Source organism: Ceratotherium simum, chromosome 9 (assembly GCF_057802395.1).
Source record: "Ceratotherium simum simum isolate JZ-2026a chromosome 9, ASM5780239v1, whole genome shotgun sequence".
Taxonomy (NCBI): Eukaryota; Metazoa; Chordata; class Mammalia; order Perissodactyla; family Rhinocerotidae; genus Ceratotherium; species Ceratotherium simum.
Window position 1 is genome coordinate 64,599,414 of NC_141908.1, and position 21,779 is coordinate 64,621,192.

The window sequence follows — 21,779 nt, forward strand, 5'->3', positions numbered from 1 at the left end:
AAGTCCATATGTGGCTCACACTGTATTTCTGTTGGACAATCCTAGTATAAAATCTTGTGAAAAGATATGGAAAATAGTGTACAGAACGACGAAGACTTTGGAAAGGATGTGAACATTTAACTTCAGGTGGATAAAATGGAGAAGTAAAGACGAAAACAACATGTAGGAAATTACACAAGCTAATCATTGAGTATGAAGGAATTAGCAGGGAGAAGTAGATAGTAAGTGGCGTTTCAGAAAGAACCTTTTGTCTACAGTGTGAAGGAGGAAGGTGAGAATGAGGATAGAAAGATGAGGATACTGTGGAGAGGTAAGTAGGGTGTAACATAAACAGGATTTGTGGGATGACTCAACATATGAGCGAAGAGGAAGGAGGCTGGGAATCAAGAGGAATCCTAAGGTTTCTAGCTTCGGAGACTAAAGCAAAAAGAAAGCCAATATGTGAGGTAGGGAATATAAGAGCGGAGCACCTATGGGGGAAATTTGGTATTTAAAATGCCTGTGGGACCTTCAAAATTGAGGTGCCCAGAAGGCAGCTGGAAATACTGGTCTGCCGTAAAGATGTGGACATCACTGGCACAGATGTTAACAGCTGGCGACACAGAAAATAGGAGACATTTCTAAGAGAATGTGTAGAGTGAGAGAAGAATACAAAAGAAAAATCCCTGTGAAACAGTAATACTAATTTATTATCTAGTATAACTTTTAAACGTCTACTGTGATTATACTTATATAATAGTTGGGGGGGATGAACTTGCCTAAATACAATACTCTTTGAAAAAAATTAAAAACAGATTATTACTTTAATTCTTTATGAATATTATAAAATTTATTAACAAGCTTTAAAATGCCATTGCAGTTCTTAGATGGGTCTAGTGTAGGTCAAATAACTCCTTGATTGCAGGGAACACTTCCATAATAATGTATCTTTATTATAAAATGTACAAAACCAAATGGCCTGTAATAAAATTCTTTTTCTTTTTTCTTTTTGAGGACTCTAGAATTTAAAGGCACACGACTATATGCCTGACTCTAATCTCACTTTAAATACTGACATAAAAACTACTTTACTCTAAAAAATATATTTTTTTCATAAAAATTTCAGTCAGTAAACACTTTTGAACGAAATTATGTGCCATGTCAACTGTCTATTTCTGAGATCTAAAAAATTACATTTCTTATTTTCTCATGATTAAAATAATTTTAGATACAGAAACTACTGTGAATCTTTGCTTAGAACACATGAGGGATGTTTTTTCTACCGAATGGCCATTGTTTCACCCTTTTTTTATTAAGTTCCTTTGAATTTGAAAATGATATATAAAGTTACATTTTTTTATTAATAAAGAAAAATGTTCCGACTGTCTTAAGCGTAACAAACTGGGCTACATACAGATAGTTGTTAGATTGTCTAGAAAAATAACTGTCTAAATTTAGAACACGTATAAAGAAGAAACTATTAAATTTGTTAACTTCAAATTAGTAAAAATACAACTTACATTCATGATTCCTTGGAAGCCTGAATTTCTTCAACAAGACCCTAATATTCACAAGTAGAAAAACAGGACAGATCATTTATTTCTGACATAACCTCAAAAGATATTATTTCATTTTAATTTTAGAATAGGAATAGCATTATAGAATTTATATTGCTGAAAGTGTTATGAACAGACTTAAAACTCTCATTAGTTTTCTGTTATAATAGTAGTTAAATTTATGTTTTAAAATAAGCATATGTGAAAAAAGTATAATAAATGGAAACAAAAGACATTTGCAGTAAAGAGATTTGCCACAGAGAGTTCATGTATTTCTTTACGACAGACAGTCATTCACAGAGAAAGGCTAGTAAGGGAGTTTAGGTATTCATAGTACTTCCTTTAAACTTCCCCGGAAGTTTCCCACTCCTGGAAATGGAGTGATTTTCTGGATAGAGTACCAAATGACTGTTTTTCTACATAGACCACTTTAATGTACAGAGAAAAAATATTTTCAAATATCACCAATTGATGAAATATGGCTTTTTTTTGAAGTGGGAATATATATCAAATTCTTAAACATATTAAATATACTTTAGTATATTAAATACTTGGAGTATATTTCTATTCAGTTTATGGTTTAACGTACTGTAAAAAATGAGTTACATTGCATAAAAATCAAAACTGAATGCCCTTGTCCTGAGGAAGCTGGTATAAAATAAAAATGGAAAAAAACCTATTTTAAGTATAACAAAACCAAACTGCAAGTTTTGAAAGGACTATATTTTATACCTTTATGCTAACTAGAGCTAATAACATATGTTAGTAGATGCTCAATAAAAACTGATCAAAACAAAACTATAAAAAACTTAGTAAATAAAAGCATTAGAAATAATAGCTATATACTGTTTTTTTTTTCCTAAAAAGAAAAGCATTAGAAATATGAGATACACACTCTGTTCTCAATTTCTTGTTTAAATTTTTCCCCCAAATATCAATTGCACATTTTCTATAGTAATACAATTAATGATTTGTGGGTATAACTTGAGGCAGATAAACAAAATGAGTTGATTTGGCTTTAAATAGAAAAAATCTTTTTGCTTTTCATTTCTCAGATTCCCCTACAAATAGGTTGTGACACTAGAGGAAAAGTTTCAGATTTGACAGAAGTAATCTTCGGTACAGTGCTACCTATATCTTGAAAGATGCACAGTCAAAAGCTCATTTTAGAAAATAATAAATTAAAAAATACTATAATGAACCACATAATTATCATCAGTGAGGTGAACCAGGGAGTTTTTTTCTGTTTTATAGTTAGATTTCACATTTGTACATAATGAGAATCTAAAAATTGATTTTTTTCTTATTAAAAACATTAACATTCCAAACATATAGAGGTGGTGGTATGTTTCTCAACTTAAACCTTATTTAATTTTTGGAATGAAATAAAATATCCAACAGTATATTGATAAACTATGACCATTTTACCTTTATGTTCTCCCAACAGCAAATTTCTTTACTCCTGAATACTCAAACCACGAAAAAGGCAAAACATATTATATACCAAGATGTTCCTTTGTGGAAGACCTTCACTACTAAGCTACTTACCAGCATATATGCTTACAAAGCTCCCCTCCTTTCAGAAATCTGGAACAGTCACAAAAATGAGGATTTCCTAGAAAAACCTTTACAGGAAAAATGTATACTTTAAAAAAACTCCAGTTAATTTTCAGAGTTAGAGTAAAACCAAGTTAATAGATAATAGGATTAAAAGAGATTTCAAGAGGTAATTCAGTTTTGGTGACTCCAAAAGGTTGAATAGAGTTCACTGGGACATCTTAACTCTTGACACCAGTTTCTAGGCTGGGTTTTCACTTGCATATTCTTTGCCTTGGTCAACAACTCGCATTATCAATTAAGACTGTTTTTAAGTGATCTGCACTCAGGTGGGTGAAAAGAAATCTAATTTTAAAAGTAAAAAAAAAAAAAATCTATAAATTTCTTACTGAAAGGAAATTCTATCTTGCAATGGAGGTGAAAAACTTTCCTAAGGCAGTTCATCTTGGACTTCTGTTTGTTTTGTACATTTGAATTGGTGAGTTTAATTTTATTCAAGAAAACTAATTTTATTCACTAGGACTATATTGGCCAAACAATTTATTAAATACACTAAGTGTGGTAAGCAACAAAGGAAAAAAAGGATGTCTTAAATAAACACAGGCTAATAATCTGTATTCAGTACCTAAAATGCACAACACTAAATTAAAATTTTCCAAGTTAACTCCTGGGAGGTGGTGCAGCGGCTGATTTTTGAGCGGTGAGAGCGGGATATGCGAATATGAAATATCTGTGGTCTTTCAGCAAAATTAAAAAGAATTTTTATTCATTAAGACCTTTCCAAGGTATCGCCATTTAAACGATACTTTAAAAGGTTCTTGTTACAGCTTGAGAGCTACTAAAGAGTAAAGAAAAACCGATTTTACTTATTTAGCAAATATTTACGGTACGTAAACAGATTGTAGGATTTTCATTTCGTTTGCGTTACAGGGCTAGTGACTGCTAACAACTGATCCAAGAACGCACGTAAATAGTCATATAAAACGTCTCACTTTTTCAAGCCTAAAGATCAAGGGCCATCATCTTACAAGAGCTGGATTCAATTCGGACTCCTAACTTTCAACAATGAAACTTTTCTAACGAATACCCTTTCCCCTGCAATTTGCACATCTTAGAGTCTGGAACATGGGCAGGCGGGGTATGGCAGCGAGTGGCCGCAGGGACTGCGAGGGTGGCCTGATCCAGCGCGGGCCTGGGGGACCCCGCGGCCGACCGGGCGGGGGCGGAGGCGAGCTGGGGGCGGTAGTTACTCGGAAATCCCTGTATTCTGGCTCCTCCTCCCTCAGCAGGAAGCCAGTGGGGCCCATCTCTTGCAGGAGGTAGATGCTGCTGCTCAGCGCCAGGTCTTGTTGCCAGCTGAGGTGGTCGCTCAAGTGTCTTCGCCTTTCAGAGGCCCTGGAGCCTCGGCGAAGCATCCTGCCAGCGTCGCGGGCGAAGGCAGCCCCTGGGCGAGGCTCTCTGAGGCAGTAGCTGGTCTCCGTGACAACCGCGTGGTCTCCGTGACAACCGCGTGCTCTCCGGTTGCCTTGGTGACGGTGGTTGCGATCCGCGGAGTCCCAGCATGCCTTGCGCCGAGCTGGGGCTGGCATCAAAGGTGCCGGCGGCTGTCGATTGCACAGCTCGCACCCGCCTCCACTGCTTCGTGAAGCGGCGCCCCCGACCGAGGAATTTTTCTAATAACCAACTGGCTGATTAAAAAGCTGGCGGCCTAAAGCATAGCTGTCAACTCTCTCGAATTCCTTCTGCTGGTTCCTCGCAGGCAGGGCTCGTGAAATCTGTGTGTTAGGACAGTCGCACAACCCGGTGTCTCATTGGGCCCTGGATGCTAAAATTATCCAGTGATGATTCATCATCCTTATCAGAAAGCCCAGAGTGATTGCTGACGTTCAGCAATATTCCACACACGTTTCCCGATTGGTCACTATGTGCATCATCTGAGCGAGTTGCTGGGGAAGAGCACAGATGTAGAAAACAGGTCTAACTCCTGGGAAGCGAGATCCTTAAATGAGTGTGTGTGGGTGTGGGTGTGGGTGGGTGTGGTCTTAAAGCAAGGGGGGCATCTGTAAATTGCATGTTGGGTGGGGATGGGTGATGGGCGGGGTGCGGAACCCATTAACTGTGCTCTCTAGTTGCAAATCCCTATTCTAAGGAATAAGATTCCCAAGGTATGCAGTGTTGACCCAATACTTCAAATTGCCTGTGAGCTTCGTTACCACGTTCTAGGGGGAGAGCTATAACAACTTAAGGTATGAATCAAGTAAAGAAGCCATATTACTGGAATCTCTTTAAGAAGTTGAAATCAGGAAAGAGCCGCTTGGTGGCCCAGTAACATAAAGAAAGATGGGGGATATTTGTCCCATTTTATCACGGGAGGAAGCCACAACTAGATTATGTCAAGAACAGGAGAGGAGAAAATGGCAAAGGCCAGGATATGAAAGATGATGATGGAAACGGCAGCTTTCACATGTGAGATACCTGGATAAACACCATCCAATCCTAGGTCTAAGGTTTTAACTTACTAAATTTTATTTCTATTCTCCTACTCTGACTAATAACGAACATAGTACTACGATACTCCCAACTTTACTATCAATTTAATGGTGTCAGATGTTAAAGTAAAACATTATATATTAGGGAAAAACCTCATATTGAAATCAAAAGAAATTATAAATTGAATTCACTTAGTTTATTTATTTTATAATTAAAAAACTCAAAATAAATTAATGACAATCTACATTTTCTATATAACAAGATGAGTTGGGTTTCAGAGTGAAGGCACTTTATTTAACCACCATTCCCTCTCTCTCACTTTCTCTTTATCTCTCTGTATATATGTATATGTATATGTATATACATAATATACATCTCAGTGTATTAAATATATTATGTATATATAGTTATTTAAGAATTACCTTGAAGAGAACTTTAAAAACAAACAGTAGCAAATAATTGTTAAAACTGTTGTGTTTTGCTTGCTATGATTAGATAATGATACTTGCTCCATGTATAAGTGATAAACACCGTATTCAGAAAGTCCACGTGTTTAAGACCCAATGGTCATTATGTGTACTGAATATACGTTCATAAAGTCCATTTTGGGGGTGATAAAAGTAACAAAATTCTTGCTTTCATGGAAATTAAAAAGAGAGAGTGCAGATTGCCAGACAGATCTGCAGTCTAGCTGAAACACATTTGTTTTTGTATCTGTCAATTAAGACTTTAAAAACATTTTTTATAGCCAGGTGACTATCCCATCTGTTTGCTTCATCTCTTAAGAGTGTGTGACAGGGGTAATATTTTGCAAATATTAATTCAGGGAATTAAATTTCTCCGTTAAATTCACAGTGTTCTTAAATGTACAGTGTACCTTTTGAAGCATATTGCCCCAGGGAAGAGGGAAGTGGTTAGTGCTAGAAACAAGTCACTGATAAGCTTTGAATTCCATGAATTAAGTTTTAGCATCTTTAACAATACAATTTGGTTATGTAAGACAGGAATTAATAAATTACTATAGCTCCAGATTAAGACACAAAAAGCTGGGCCTCCAGTATTAGACCTTGGAATTGTATGGAAGAGGATGCCCTGGGGGTGGGGGTGGTGGGGAGAAGAGTAACGGAAGTCAGCTGCCAATCTCAACCTGGGTGTGTGTGTGTTGGGGTGAGGATGGGAGTATGTGGAGGGATGGACTGAAACATTGAGATGGGTTTGGGAAGACAGAGAACACCTGGGGCGGGTGTGTGGGGGCAGTATGCTTACTTATGGAATAGTGTTAGGGAGGTGCAGGCTACTAGGAAACCTAACACTTGATGAGCAGTATGCAGAGATGCCAGTGGAAGACAGATAGGTAAATGAACTGGATGTAATGCCTTGGTTCTCAAGGATTAAAGACATGCAATGAATATAGGAGTTTGTGTTTACCTCTAGAGACTGGGCACAAAAGAAAGGCAGAATACTGGTTAGTGGCTGACAAAGAGGATGCAGAACTCAATGATTTCAAGACTGGAAGCAAACAGAACCAAGGACTGCAGTGGGAGATGCCAACATGACACATTCCATTAAAAAAGAAAAATCAAATAGGGCCGGTCACAACCCAGTGATCACCAACAGGGAGCAGTTCAGATTGGCCATACTGCAGAAGTGACCAGCAAGAATCCAGGGGACATTGTATGGATTCAAGGTGGCTCATTTTTGTCATCAGACACGTGGTTACGTAAACTTCATTTTCCTCCTACACTCATATACGTTTTTGGAGAGAAATAGGGGATGGGAGAAAATCTGAAAGGCTAAGCATTTTATCCGTAATAGTGACCAAGGTAGCATTAACATTCCCCTCACCTTGACTACACTTTAGACAAGTTGCTTCCTGACTGTAGGACCCAGACCTCCCTTTTTTTTAGAGAATTTACTTTAGAAAATTTTCAATTGTAAATTCTTTTCTGCTCCTTTGAGATGTAAATCTTGCCAGCCTCTTGCCAGTAATATCTTTACCTGGGAGCCATCCCTTTGAAACGGAATCATCAAGAAAGGTAATGCTCCTTTCTCCCACTCTTTGTGGCAGTGTGGATCCAATTAGTAAACACGGATGTCCTAATCACGCTGACCAGCCTCCCCCAGGACCTCCTCTGGTACTTTTCCACTAGCTCACCTCAGGCTCCAAAACCCTTGCCTTTAGTTTCAGTGTCATTGAGGTCAATCTCTCCCCTACTGCAATCGTCTTGAATTCCTTGCCTGTTTAACTCTGTCCAGTGCAATTTTCCTTTGGCAATAGACACCATTTATCTAAAAAGACTTTAATTATTAAATGGGACTAAACTTACAGTTTATTAAGGTGTTTTTTCCCCCCTGTGATCGAGGGGAGTGGCAGCTAGCAGAGATGATTGGATCATTTATGAAGAAAACATGTTTCAATAATTTGCACATCCAAGTGTAGTATAAATAAATTTGCAACCCACTATGAGTGTGATTGGGACTTTTAGTTTAATATGCCAGACTGTGTAGATAATGTTAGTTCCTCTTCCATCTGTAAAGCCTATGAAAATAATAAAAAATTAAAAAAGTTTCACCCTCTGACATTGAAGCGAAAGGGCTGTAGTAGGCAGAATTCTAAGAATGACTCCAATGACCTTTCCCTTATATAATTCTCTCCTCTGTGAATATATCATGTTACATGGCAAGAGAGATTCTGCAGATGTATTAATGTTACTAATCAGTTGACAATTAAAATGGAGATAATTTGGGTCACCCTAATCTAATCACGCAAATCCTTTAAACGCAGAGAGCTTTCTCTGGCTGGTGGCAGAAGGAGAAGTCAGAATCGAAGCCTAATTCTCTTGCTGGCTTTGAAGATTGAGGGGGCCGTGTGACAAGGAATGCTGGGGCCTCTGGAAGAAGAGAGAAGCCTCTGGCTGAAAGCCAGAAAAGAAATGGAGGCCTTAGACCTTTAGCAACAAGGAACTGGATTTTGTCAAGAACCTGAATGAGATGGAAATCAGAGTCTTCCCCAGAACTTCCGGATAAGAGTACAGCCTGGCTGATACCTTGATTTGAGCCTTCTAATACTCTGAGCAGAGAAACTTGCTAGGCCTGCCTCCACTTCTGACCTACAGATCTGTGAGGTAATAGATGGGTGTTGTTTTAAGTCACTAAGGTAATGGTAAATTTTTTACACAGCAATAGAAAATGAATACGGGGCCATTGGTAAATTTCAACAAACTACTAGAAGAACAAATATGGATGGAAAGTGCTGGCTGATGAAAGGGGGAATAAGTTAAGGTATGAGTATGGAACAGGTTACTCCCTGTTTTCTGCTGGCATTGGGTTGCCACTCTGGTTGGTTCTAAGTATAAAGGAATTTATTATAGGATATTGTAGACTGTCTAGAAAGGCCACAGAATCAATCTTTGATCCCACACTAAAGTGAGGCACTCAGCAAAATCATTCACTCATACTGTGAGACTTTTCCAGTGCAAAGCCTTCTGTGTCACTCAAGAAGCTAGGGACTAGACATCTGTACCTCCACCATTGTTGCTGCAGAAAAATCAAAGGACTTCCTAACTGTGGTTGCTACTTGGGCTGCGTGGTCTCAAGAGCTTCACTTCTGCCTTTCAAGTCTTGGCAGAAACTAGCCATGTGTTTACAATCTAGAGGCTGCTCCCCCAAATCTGAGAAATATGGAAAGGTGATATTAACAAATCAGAGAGTTATCAAAATGAGTAAGAGAAGGGAGGTTAAAGTAGTTTGGCCAGCCAAAAGGAACAATCAGAGAATAAGAAGGAGCCTTTTGCTTTTAAAAATGATTGTCAAATTAAAAAAAACCAGTAGAAGTTTTGAAAGATATAGTCAAGGATCCAGAATATAGAGCAAAAAAGAAGCAAGATGCAAAATATTAAAAAGAAAGAAAGAAAGAGGGTTAATCTAAGGTAGACAAATTCAGACTATTAAGATTTCCAAAGGGCAGAATTAAGGTGAGGAAATTATCAAAGATATAATAGAAAAAGTCTCCTACAACAAAGGGGAGAGCTATACTTCAAGTGGAAAGAGCTTATCCAGTGCTGAGTAGGGTGAATGAATGATTCACACCTAGATATATGGTTAATAAATTACAGAACATTGAAGAGAATGAGAAAAACCTAACTTTTTACAGAATGGAAAGGTAGGTATAAAGTGACAAGCACTAGATAAACATCACCTTTTTCTTTTGCATCAGAGGATGCTGAAAGACTTGGTGAAGTTCTGAGGGAAAATGACATTGATATTAGAATTTTATATCTAGCTAGGTTATCAAACAAATATAAGGATAAAATAAAGTCATTTTCGGACACGTAGGATTCAGGAAGCTTCTCTCCCATGCGTGATTAATGAGTAAATACATACCAGAAAAACTAGGGTTGTTTAATCTTATGTTTAAATGGTTCCCATTACTTATCATCTGTCCCTAGTCTCTTTATTTAGTCGATTCATTTCTTGTTTTGTTTGAGTAACTTCTTGAATACTTTTTGCAGGGAGAAATTGTGAGCTGTATACTTTCTGTAGTCTTGAATAGCATAAAAAATTGTCTTAAAACTGCTTTTACAGGTGAATGACAGTTTGGCTGGTTATAAAATGCTTGGACTAAAGTCTTTCTAACTCTAAGGATATTGCTATATATTCTGCAGGTGATCCATGATATAGATGGTATGAATCTGAAGCCAGCCTAATTTTTTACCTTTTATGTATTGGTAACATTTTTATTCCTGAAGCTCAAAAATTCTTTGTATTTAAGACTTCAACCAGGATCATTTCATGAGTTGTTTTTCATTAAATTTTTCTGGTGCTTGATCAACCCAGTGTCTTAGTCTATTATGTTATGGATTATTGCTTTGGTATTATTGCTTCAGATTCTTTTTAGGGAACATAAATTATCTGTATTTTGTATCTGATTTTATTTGCTTGTTTTTGGTCATTCCTATCTATTATCTTCTCTTTCATCATTTTTTTCTCAATCTTTTCTTGTGCTTTCTGGGAGAGCTTTTCATATTTTCCCTCCTTATCCTAATGCATTTGAAAATTATATCATTGCATGTTTAATTCACAATACTTTAAAAAACTCTAGTTCATTTCCTATTTCAGCTAGTTTTTCATACAGTTCTGCCTTTGTCTCAGCCACTTCTCCTTTGATTGCAGACAGTTATCACCCTTAATTTTATTTTTTTATGAAACCATGAGACCATGTTTTTCTGAATTTTACCAAGCATTAAAATAGGTGCTATCTAACATTTACAATTTCTTTTTTAAAAGCACATCCTTCCTTTACTTCTTGAGAGGTGTGCCTTTTTTGTTGATCTTTTTCGAAGTTGCCTCATTCTTTTTATTCATCTTGATGGTGGTAATATCTTCTAGGCTTGGTAATAGCCCCTAACGGGAGGCAAATGAAGTCTTCTTATTTTGCCTCAATATCTACTTGGAATTGTAAGAATCCACCTGCAACATTTTAGACTGGTGGGGTGATTTGTATTTCAGTGATCCAGGAACAGGTGGAAGCTAGGACTGTGGTTAATACCCCTAGGGGAACTTGTCTCTGTGAGGTTTCTTCTCACATTTTGTGAAACAATTATTTTTTAGGGGCTTTACCCAGTGTGATCCAAGCTCCTTTCTAAGTCTGTTGCCTACAGCATCAGAGAAGGGCCCTGATGTTAAAGGGAGAAACTCCTTGCTAATGCCATTTATTTAATCTTTATGCCATAGAGGAATCAAGCAGAGTCATATGCTTTGTTTTAGCTGCCGACTGCGTCTGGAAGTCTTGGGGTACTACATCTTATGAAGGGTTCTTAGAACACTTAAGAAGAAATACTTTTTTAAAAGGCACACATGTGAGAGGGCAACCTTTTGATCTATGTTATTCTAGAGGACTTGATGTATTAGCGAGGAAGACTTGAGCTCATTATAAGAAGAATATTTTGGATAATTTCAGCTGTCCAAAGTGAACTAGCTCTCTTACAATGTTTGGAGATTTCCTTCACAGAAGACATTTAAGGGCATCCTGAATTGGCATATTTCAGGGCCACTGTGGAAGGTTTTCTTGCACAGGTGAGACATTGTCCTAAATATCCTCTAGGGGACATTTTAACCTTAAGAGTCTATAACTATGTAGATTAATGTTGTTTTAAAATTTATTTAAACTAGTTACCTCTCCCTGTCCACTTGCCATAGAAGCAATGTGTAATTTAAGATTTATGATGTAATTTCAGTAGCATTCATGAATCTTTCCTATAAATGTGATATATAGAAATATTACCTTAGTCACCATACTGAAAGAAAATCAACATGAAAACATTTTGAGAGTTCTCTAAACATATATACAACTTCCAATATTCTACGTATAAATATAAGTATCCTATTCATTGGAGAATCTTTCTTGTGGGCCTCAGGGTCATAAGAACACCAGTATAAATATTTGACATTAGGGTCTATGTAAATCAAAAAAATTAAGTTAATATGAAATAAAGTAGCATCTTGTTTTGTCTTAATTGTTTAGTCATTAACTTGGAAAAGACATTCAGTCTGTCTCTTCTCTGTACCTTCCAGATGGTAATTTTTCTGATGTTATTTGGCACTATTCTTAACTGCACAACAGGGACTGAATTTAGCTGATCTATAATTTGAACATATTATTGAACATTGCTTTTGTAACAAATGACAACACCTGAAACTCTCAGGGTAGGGTCATATACATATTATAAGTAGAAAAATATTACATTCCCTAAGCAAAAGGAACAGAAATGTATGTGTGTGTGTGTGTGTGTGTGTGTGTGTGTGTGTGTGTGTGTTTTCAGAGTCAGCAAGAAAATATGGTACTTTGACCTAACCCTGTGGGAAATCTCAAAATGAGATGATGCTCTGGAATGAATATCTGTGTGAATATTATCTCATTTTTTGATTTCCAAAGTTGTTTCTTGAACTCCACTGGTGCAGTTCTAGACAGGTCTAGGGCAATGTTGCATAAGTAAGGCAAAGAAGAAAAAAAAAAGAGGGCTCTACTGCACACCCATGTCTACATCTCATGACTCTCCTTTCTAGATTCTCCAGTGAAAGGGAGGTAGCATGCATCACTGTACCTCTGTTTACAGCTATTTGGACCAGGAGTGGACACTGCATTCAACAAGACTTCATAGACCAATCTGATTTCAGTGGCCTGGCTCATGAAGATGATCTAGGCTTCCTTTGTTGGACACTGAACTAACACTTGGGATACTAGCACTTAGGGGGATAGGAATAAGCAGATCTGTAAAGTACCACATGGTCACACTAGTGGCAGAGCACTAGAGTAAAGCTTTCTGGACTTCTGCTGCCAAAGTCCCCAGACCAGAGCTACCACGAATCTAAACAATTCTCTAGCTCTAACACCACAGAAGACTAGCCCGATTATAGTCCCTCCTTCCAGATTATTGTGTGATTCCCCACTTACTCATGTTAAAGTAACTAAACAAGGAGGCCATTAGACTGGGGTGGCTCTCTTATATTGGTAGCCTACATAAGCCAACCAAAACCTAAGCCAGAGTCAATGCACTCAAATCCGAGAAAATTAAACTGAAGACCCACCAATCATAAACAGCCAACTAGGCTTTCCAAATAAGGCAACTACTAAGCTATAGCCAATCAAATAATTTCCTTGCTTTGCTTCCTCATTTTCTCTATAAAAACCTCTCCCCTAGCTCTTGTTGGTGGAGTGCTCCTAATCACCTTTTGTTTGGCGCTGCCTGATTTGAATGGATATATGGTCAAACAAACTCTTGTAAATTTTAATGTGCCTCAATTTATCTTTTAACACTCGTTGCGATAAAACCACTTGGCTTGAATTAGCTTGGGTGAGTCTCTAGTTTTTTGTGACCAAATGAGTAACTAAAATGAGGCTCTGCATTAACTTCATGATTATGGAGATACAGAAGAAAGAATGGGTGTCAGACCTATTAAAATGCCTTAGAAACCAAAAACATATGGATGATAGGGAGAGGGAAGTGTTGAAGATGAATCTCAAACTCCTGGATAGGTAACACAGAAGAACAGGTTTGGGCAGGAAGATGTTGAAGCCAGGTGTAAACACGTTAAGATTGTGGTGCCTGTGGGGCTTTCAAAGGACATGCTTTTAGAAAATTGGATATATCAGTTTGGACTTGTCTTAATGGAATATCTTTTTTTTTTCCCCTGGAAATAAGCCTTAATTGTCTTGAAACTTCTTTTATATTGATTATTTATGATTAAAAATTTTGACAATGGTTTGACTGGCAAATTGACACAGTGCGTCAAACTAATCAGCATCATACCATTAATAATTAAAGTTTCATTCTTCTAACATAACCTTATTATTATTTTTGCCTTTTTCACTTTGAGCATAGAATTGCAATTCATAAAATTTGAATATTTTATTCATTTGATAGTACATTTCTTACTTTATGTCAATAAACTACAATCTTTTTTTATATAGCAGTCCTTTGTGAATTTTTTTGTTAGTGTGACCTGGTTGCCATAGGACTGAGCAATTATAAGCCAGCTATAAAATTGTGTTTCTAGAGGCACAAACTTGAGGAATCTAAGGGAATTCAGGTGTGGAGGTGGACAGCTGAATTCTCTAGATATCTTCGGTTCTGTTGCATTGAAACACTTATAAACTGATATCTGTAGTATATTTTGGCTTTTGGCTTTCCTTCGTGCTCCAAGTGGCAAAAAAAAAAAAAAAAAAAAAAGAAAAAAAAATCTATTAGCTGATGGAGATACAAAGTTGCTGCTTGGTAAATTAAACATATGAATCTAATTAAGCGACTTTTCAAAACCCCACAGAAGCTATAGCAAAGGGATGTTTTAAAAGGCAAGAACCCACAAGTACAAAAGGATGAAAGTGGAGACAACAGCAACATAATTTTGAAAAATGGAATGACTGATGAGTGGTAGGTGTCATAGCAAACCGATGAAGGCTGTATATTGAACTTGTGTTGCAAAAGGTGAGAACCAGTCCAGTTTACCTTCAAGAATTCCAAAGGAGCCTAAGGATGTATGCAATCAGTTACCTCTGGCAGTTGGAGGGTCCAGTGGGATGATATTCTAAAATGAGGAAAATTGATTGAAAGCTGCTTAGAAGGAATTATAACCCCAGTTCCCCTTCCTCATTCTGAACATTTAGACAACTGCCTTCACCCAGGTGAATCAGCAGAGATTTATTCTCTGGAGGAGTTAAAACCGAAGGGCTTTACATTGGGGAACCCCAAGCATATTCAAAGGTGGTGGTATCATACTGAAAATAGTAGTATTAAGTAAGTACACGCATTTTAGAGGCTGAATCCCAACCCCTTACTCTATTCACTAGATCACTGGTTGTCAGGTACTTACTTTCCGAGAAGAAAGGAAGAGTCTTCTCTAGGGAATCTGCCCCAGGATGAAAGACCTCAACATGAACAAGAGGGGCTCTCCAATGGTGGTGACATGGCCTGGCCAGATCACTTGCTGTGATGTCTACAGTCAGCAAGCCCCACCTGTACACTCAGAGTTTCAAACTGGGGCTTTCCATCACCCACTCTTAAATATGAGCTGGTAGCCAAGGATTAGAAACCTCAGGGAGACCTTTAACATAAAAGATAGAGATCAAATAGCTAAAAGCAAAAAACTTTGAGGAAGAAACAGAGACTCAGCAGGGAGAAGAAAACACAAAAAATTTTGCATAATCCTCAGACAGGTAAGTCTATTGAAACCGTAAGAAAGAACAGAATGCTATAATTAAGAACTATTAAGAGAACAAAGAAGAGCTTTTAGCAATTTAAAATATGAGACAAGAAAACTCAAGAGGACTGTTAAAAGCTGAGGAACTCTCCCAGCAAATAAAACAAACATAACAGAACAACAACAACAAAACCCAACTAACCACCACCAATAAGAAAAAACAAAAAAGTAGAATTTAAGTGAGAAAATCATATTGTAAGATAGTACAAGAAGTCTAAACCTAATTAATAGAAGTTCCAGAAAAAGACCAAAGAAAGAGAAAGAAGAAAACGTTAAAGAAATGATTCAAAAAAATTTGCTGGAACTGAAGGCATGAGTTAAATGACTGAAAAGGGTTTATCAAGTATAAAAACACATCTGCTGAGGTGGGTGTATAGGTTGGGCATTGAATTTCTCCAAGGCAGCATCCTGTATGCATAAGCAGAGTTGTGCAGTGCACCCCTGTGTGCTATATGTGGTGGCCCTGAGTGCCTAGTACCAAGGCCCGTGAATGTAAAATTTCATAATCATGGGGACAGAGAAGAAATTCTACACTGTGTGTGTGTGTGGATGTGTGTGTGAAAGAGAGAGAGACTAAAGGATCTGGAATCAGAATTGCTTTTTAACTTCTCATCAACAACACTGAAGCCATAAGACAGGGAGTAATGCCTTCGAAATTCTAAAGAAAAGTGATTTCAAACCCAGAGCTCTATACCTAGCCAAACTTAGAATTATGCAGATAGGATAAAAACATTTGTAGACGTGCAAGGTTTTAGAATATTTACCTCCTATCAATTTCTTTTTTCCCCTCAGGAAGCTACTGGAGTGTGTACTCTACCAAAACACAGAAGTACACCAATAAAGAGAAAGACACAGGCCTCCGGACACAGGAAATCTATCAGAAGACATAGGTGCAGGGAATCCCCAGGTTACTAACTGTGCACAATGAGCAGAAGAAAAAACATCCAGACTAGAGCAGTTCAGAAAAGTCCAGGAGATTTGTTTTTTCAAGAGGATGAAATAGAATATGTGATGTGTCTAAAAGTTTTGAGAGGATATTTTTAGTATAATTTTCGAGATTCTGGTTGAATCAGTTGCACGGACATAAAATTAAGAAACAAACTGTATCAGACCTCTTACGTGCCACCTCAGGTTATCTTAGTCACAACTCTGTTGGTGGCCTTTGGACACTCGTTTCCTTATGTGTCCAACCTGACAGCTCCTCATCTCATGCTGGGGCTCAAGTCTCTGGCCTCCAGTTCCTTGGGCTGACCTGTTGCTGTTGGGTGTGAGATGTCATTCAGGTGACCAACCGTGCTGGTTTGCCCAGGTCTGATGGGGGTGCCTGGGAAGCAGGACTTTCAATACTAAACCTGATGAAACTATTGGCAAACCAGTACCACTGGGGCTCAGAAATGCTGGGAATTTAACATCTCTGAGGAGACTAATGGGATACAGGGACTGGTGGATAAGTTGTGTCCCTGCCGCCACTCCAGATCATCCTGAAATACAGACTCTAAGATGGTCCCGCAAGATGGAGCAATCAGCTGCACTTGACACGGAACAGAGATCAGTTCAACAATCCACTCCCTCATGTTTGCTTGCTCTATTTTCCTATCTTCTCTCCTTTCCTTGATTCTGGTGCCCCTGGGTTAACATGTCCCAGTAAAAAACTGACAGACGAGTTTTACCTCAGGGTCTGTTTTCCAGGGAACCCAGGCTTAGAGGCAAACAAACACACACTTCCTCGACAATTATTAGTTCTAGGAGTAAAAATATTGTACAGAAATGTGAAACAGAATCATAGTTTACTACATGGCTTTACTCTGATTAGCGTTTACATATTCATGACATTTGACATATCGAATAATGACCTAACTAAAAGTGGGATGAAACTCTTTCATGAGAATGAGAGGATGGGAGGGGTGAGAAAAAGCTAATTCCTTAACTTCCATAGTGGGAAGTAAATGGAAAAATTAAGTTGTTTGAAGATATAGACATAAAAATAAAAAGAATCAACTGAAATAACTTATTTGCCTCTGGGAAAGGAAAATGGGGTGTAGAGGGGGCGGGGTCCATTTTTGTCTTAATAAATATTGATTCTTTAAACTATGTTCATTTAAAACTTTGATTAAAATAAAAATAAAGAAAACTCCATGGCTGATTTTAAATAATCAGATTTTCATAGGATTTCATGAGGTATTATTTGAGATCCAATAACGTCTGCTTTCAATTGCTTTCAAGTAATTTCTTGCTAAACTGGCCCCAAGGCCACATTATCTTTTGGCATATATTAATGATATGTGTATCGTGTGTGTATGTATTATTTATTCTATAGGTTAATTTAAGTGTGAAAAGCTTAAAAACAGATTCCTTGGCAGCACTGGGATCCTGTTTTTATTCCACTAGGTGTCAGCCTAGCACTATGAATCCGAATGTTACCAGGTGACCAATTATTAAATCACTGTTCATAAACATGTTTCTATTTATCTTTCCAGGGATGATGATGTGAAATTTAGCTTTAATAATGTAATCAGCTCGTGCATCATAATAATTATTGTCTACCCTAATGTTCATTTTTATTTTACCTACTCAAATTAACGTCAACCGCTTAAATTGGTGAAGCTTTGGTGCTAATCTACATCAAAGGAATAGAGAAAGAAAACAATCGCACACAGGAATGACAGTAATGAGCATGTTTCCTGCATCTGTATTTTGGGTTTTCAGTCGGTGGCTTTTTTCTTCAATAGGTTATGAATGACATTTGGCCAATAGAGAAGATCAAAAGTGTAACATTTCTCCCTTCCGCTGTCTAGTTTATAAATATGCTTTAAAGGATATGAGCAATAACTGACCAGTTTAGTGTCATGCTGACTGACAAGCTTTCTTGTTAAGAGGACGTGTCGGGTAATTCATAAGTTAGATTTTTTTAACTTATTTTTTTCCCCTCTGACTACCCAATGTATCATCATTGGCTTTGGTTTTGTGTCGACTTTACCTTAATTCATCTGAACATCATCTTCATCTTACATTCAATAGTGAAAACGTGCCATAGGTTACATCTTCATAGGCCAGAAATAGCTGAATATTTGTGAAAATTACTTCATATTGAGTTCTGTTTTCCTTAGTGTGCAAAAATTTTGCCATTTTGCTTAAAACAACTGTTACTACATTTTAAAGGAGAAAAATGACGTGCTGAACTGTTTTTCAAATAACAGTACATAAAAATGCATTAAAGTGCACCGTTTTGGGCAATTGTTTTTAATGTGGTCAACATTTTTTTTTTCCTCTCTTTTTTTTGTGAGGAGGATCAGCCCTGAGCTAACATCCAATACCAATCCTCCCCTTTTTTGCTGAGGAAGACTGGTCCTGGGCTAACATCCGTGCCCATCCTCCTCTACTTTATATGGGATGCCGTCACAGCATTGCTCAACAAGTGGTGCGTCGGTGCACGCCCAGGATCTGAACCAGCGAACCCTGGGCCGCTGCAGTGGAGTGCACGCACTCAACCGCTTGCTCCACAGGGCAGGCCCCAGTGTGGTCAACATTTTAATACTTGATCAGCCACGGTGGGTAGGGGGATACTCAGTGGCAATGTATTCTGATTTTAAGGAAGTATTATAAATCTTTCATTTATTAGTTAATTTTTGGTTATAATCTTGTAATTTTTCTTTAAATTTTTTCCTCAAAATTCACAGGAAATTCCAGTCCTCCATGCTATTTTTTCATAGTAAAACGCTTATTTTCAGTGTTAATTTACTCACAATATTAACCAATTACATAATAAAACACCAATATCAAATAATGTAAACTATAGAAATTTTAGAATATTAAATTATTCCATACTGAAGGGAAAAAGAAATGTTAGGTAAATTGTTATCTCTAAAGGTTTTATTTTTTTGGCAAAATAATATTTTAAAAACTTAGATTGAAAAAATTTTATATGGTAAAACTCTAAGATGAAGGATATATATACACAGACATATATGTAATATGTGTGTATATACATATATATGTGTGTGTGAATATATATACAAGAAACGTCATCTTGATATTCTGTTCTTTATGATTAGAACAGTACCTGGAACATAACAGATGTGCAATAAATATTTGTTAAATGGATAAATTAATAAAGACATGCATAGAGAAGATACATGTGTAAGAGATTTGATCATTAGACTCGGTCACTTAGGGAAGCAAAAGGTTGAAGAATTAAGAAAGACTGTCAGGGTTTCTAATTTAGAAGTCTTGGTAATGGCATTCATTAAAATCTGAGACTCCAGGAAGAGGCACAAGTTTGTCAGGAAAGATAATGTGTTCAGATCTTGCCATTTTGAGGCAGTGTAGCAGACAGCAAAGTGAAGCTGTGTGACAGGCATTGGCTGTAAAGCATGGGCATTAGGTGGAAATATTTGAGCTGGAGATACAGATGTTATCGTGATGTAGGAGGGGTCAGAGAAGTGGATTAGGTTATCTGGGCAGAGCTGTTCAGTGAGGAGAGAAAAAGACGGATGGCAGAAACTTTGCAGAAGAACATTTTAGGGTTAACAGTGAAAGAGGGTCTTGGAAAGGACGCTGGAAAGGAAGGAATAAAGTGGTAAACATAGAGAGTAGTGAATGTCAAAAAAAATCGAGTGGTCACAGGGTCAAATGCTGCAAAGAAGTCTAGCCATTTGAGCAATAAAAGAAGTTAATGGATTTGTAAATTAGGAAATTGTCAGTGATTCTTACATGAGCTGATTCAGTGGAGTTAAGAAAATGAATTACTGTTTACAGTATGATTGAGGAGTAAGTAGGAGGTAAGAAAGTGAAGATGGTGAATATAGACTGTTCTATTTTGATGGAATGTGGATATTCAAAGAAAGAGAGCAAGAGAACATGGCACTCAACGTTTACTAAAGCCAGCCCACCCAAGGGTGGGCTTTTATGTGGCAGTGGATCAGCAGTCTTCAAACTGAGATATGTGCACTTCTTGAAGTCCACAAAGACTTTACAAAGTACATGGACTTGGAATACTTTTAAAAGAGTCAATGTCCAGATTCCCCAATTACTTATTTACTCTTTCTTCATATTAATCAGCCTGAGAACTGTGGTTAAAACATTGTGCTTGTCTTTTTTTCTCACTTTCCTTTTGCAACCATACTTCTCTCACTTTAGAAAACACGATCATATCTTACAACCAATCTGGAGTTCATCACCCCAGGGTGTGAAAATCACTGGGACACCAAACAAAAGGAAAATTTGTATTGATGATAAGAAAGCGAATATCCCTAATGGCTCAGAAACAAATCCTTTTGAAAGTCAAAGCATTCCTAATTCTTTGCTTTCAAACAATTGAAGGAGCTGATAGATCATTAACATACACTTTTTGATAATAGATTACGGTGTGATTTTTTGGCATATAGCCTGAAAGGAGTTCAAATAGTTGAGTTATATTGCTAATACCAAACTTTCATTCCCATCTATCCCTTCTTACATTGTTATGTGAACAATTTTGCTCAGTATTTTAAAAAAACAACAAAGTGAAAATTAAATCCATGGGTAACACTGTCTTCTATCATAAGTAATATTTATTCATTGTTACATAAACTAATCAAAAAACAAAACAAAACAATGAAAAAGAATTCCAGACAGTGCAAAGGAAAGTGTTGGGAAAGAGAAGAGCATTGGCAGTCAGGGTTGCAGAAGCATCGTGTAATATGGGAATGAGAACATATGAAAGGAAAGGTCCTAAGGGCTTGTATTTGTGCTGGACTGGAGAAACAGAGACATAATGGGATTAACGCCTCCAGGTTTGAAGGTTCTAAGTAAATGTAGATAGAAGGCTACAGGTGATGTCAGCTGTCCCATGAGGCCAACTGTCTGTGACTCTAATTTTTCCTCAGGATTCATGACTTTTAGAAAGACATTCAAGACAACAATGACTGTGATTGGATGGATACTGAAGAGAACCCTCCCATCAGGTGGTGTGAGGAGATTGAGTACCTCTAAGAAAACTCACCTCTTACAGAATAAGAGCTTGACTGTTTTCTTCAATGCAGTATTCCCAATGCTTAGACCACTGCCTGGCTCTAATGTTTTCTGTTGAATGAATTGGCAGTGATTGGAGGTAGCCAAGACTGCTGAGTTTTCACCTAGTGGAGTGAATTTGAGTTGACAATTTGTAATAAAGCCTATTTAAATTTACGTATTTGTTCATTCCACATAGAATGGTACAAAAATGGGTTCTAATTATATATTTATGTTTATATAATTCAGTTTCGAAGTTCTCTTCCAAATAAATCTCATATCTCCTTCATTACCTAACAGAAGGGATAGAGCTGCTACATATTACCAAAAAAAGTATAATTCAAATGATAATGTTATTAAATTACATTCTACGTACCATGATTAAATTATATGTGTTAAAGTAAAGAGTATTTATGTGTTTCAATGACAGCAGAGAAGTAACAGGCTAAAACT

At 37.2% G+C, this 21,779-nt stretch overlaps 1 protein-coding gene across 2 annotated transcripts in view; it reads right to left on the reverse strand.

Moving 5' to 3' along the window:
- ZSWIM2 (zinc finger SWIM-type containing 2) overlaps nt 1-15,065 on the reverse strand; it is a 30,774-nt gene extending 15,709 nt beyond the window's left edge. Inside the window, exons 1-3 of one of the 2 annotated variants that reach the window (XM_087434961.1) lie at nt 4,343-5,070; nt 3,084-3,160; nt 1,500-1,540 (exon numbers count right to left, since the gene is read on the reverse strand). In XM_087434961.1, the coding sequence (XP_087291087.1) occupies nt 1,500-1,540; nt 3,084-3,160; nt 4,343-4,681 (457 nt within the window). In that variant the 5' untranslated portion in view covers nt 4,682-5,070. Of the gene's footprint in view, nt 1-1,499; nt 1,541-3,083; nt 3,161-4,342; nt 5,071-14,587; nt 14,667-14,951 lie in introns of those variants that run through there. The other variant, XR_015553114.1, reaches the window with a different exon arrangement.
- Between the last annotated feature and the right edge of the window lie 6,714 nt (nt 15,066-21,779).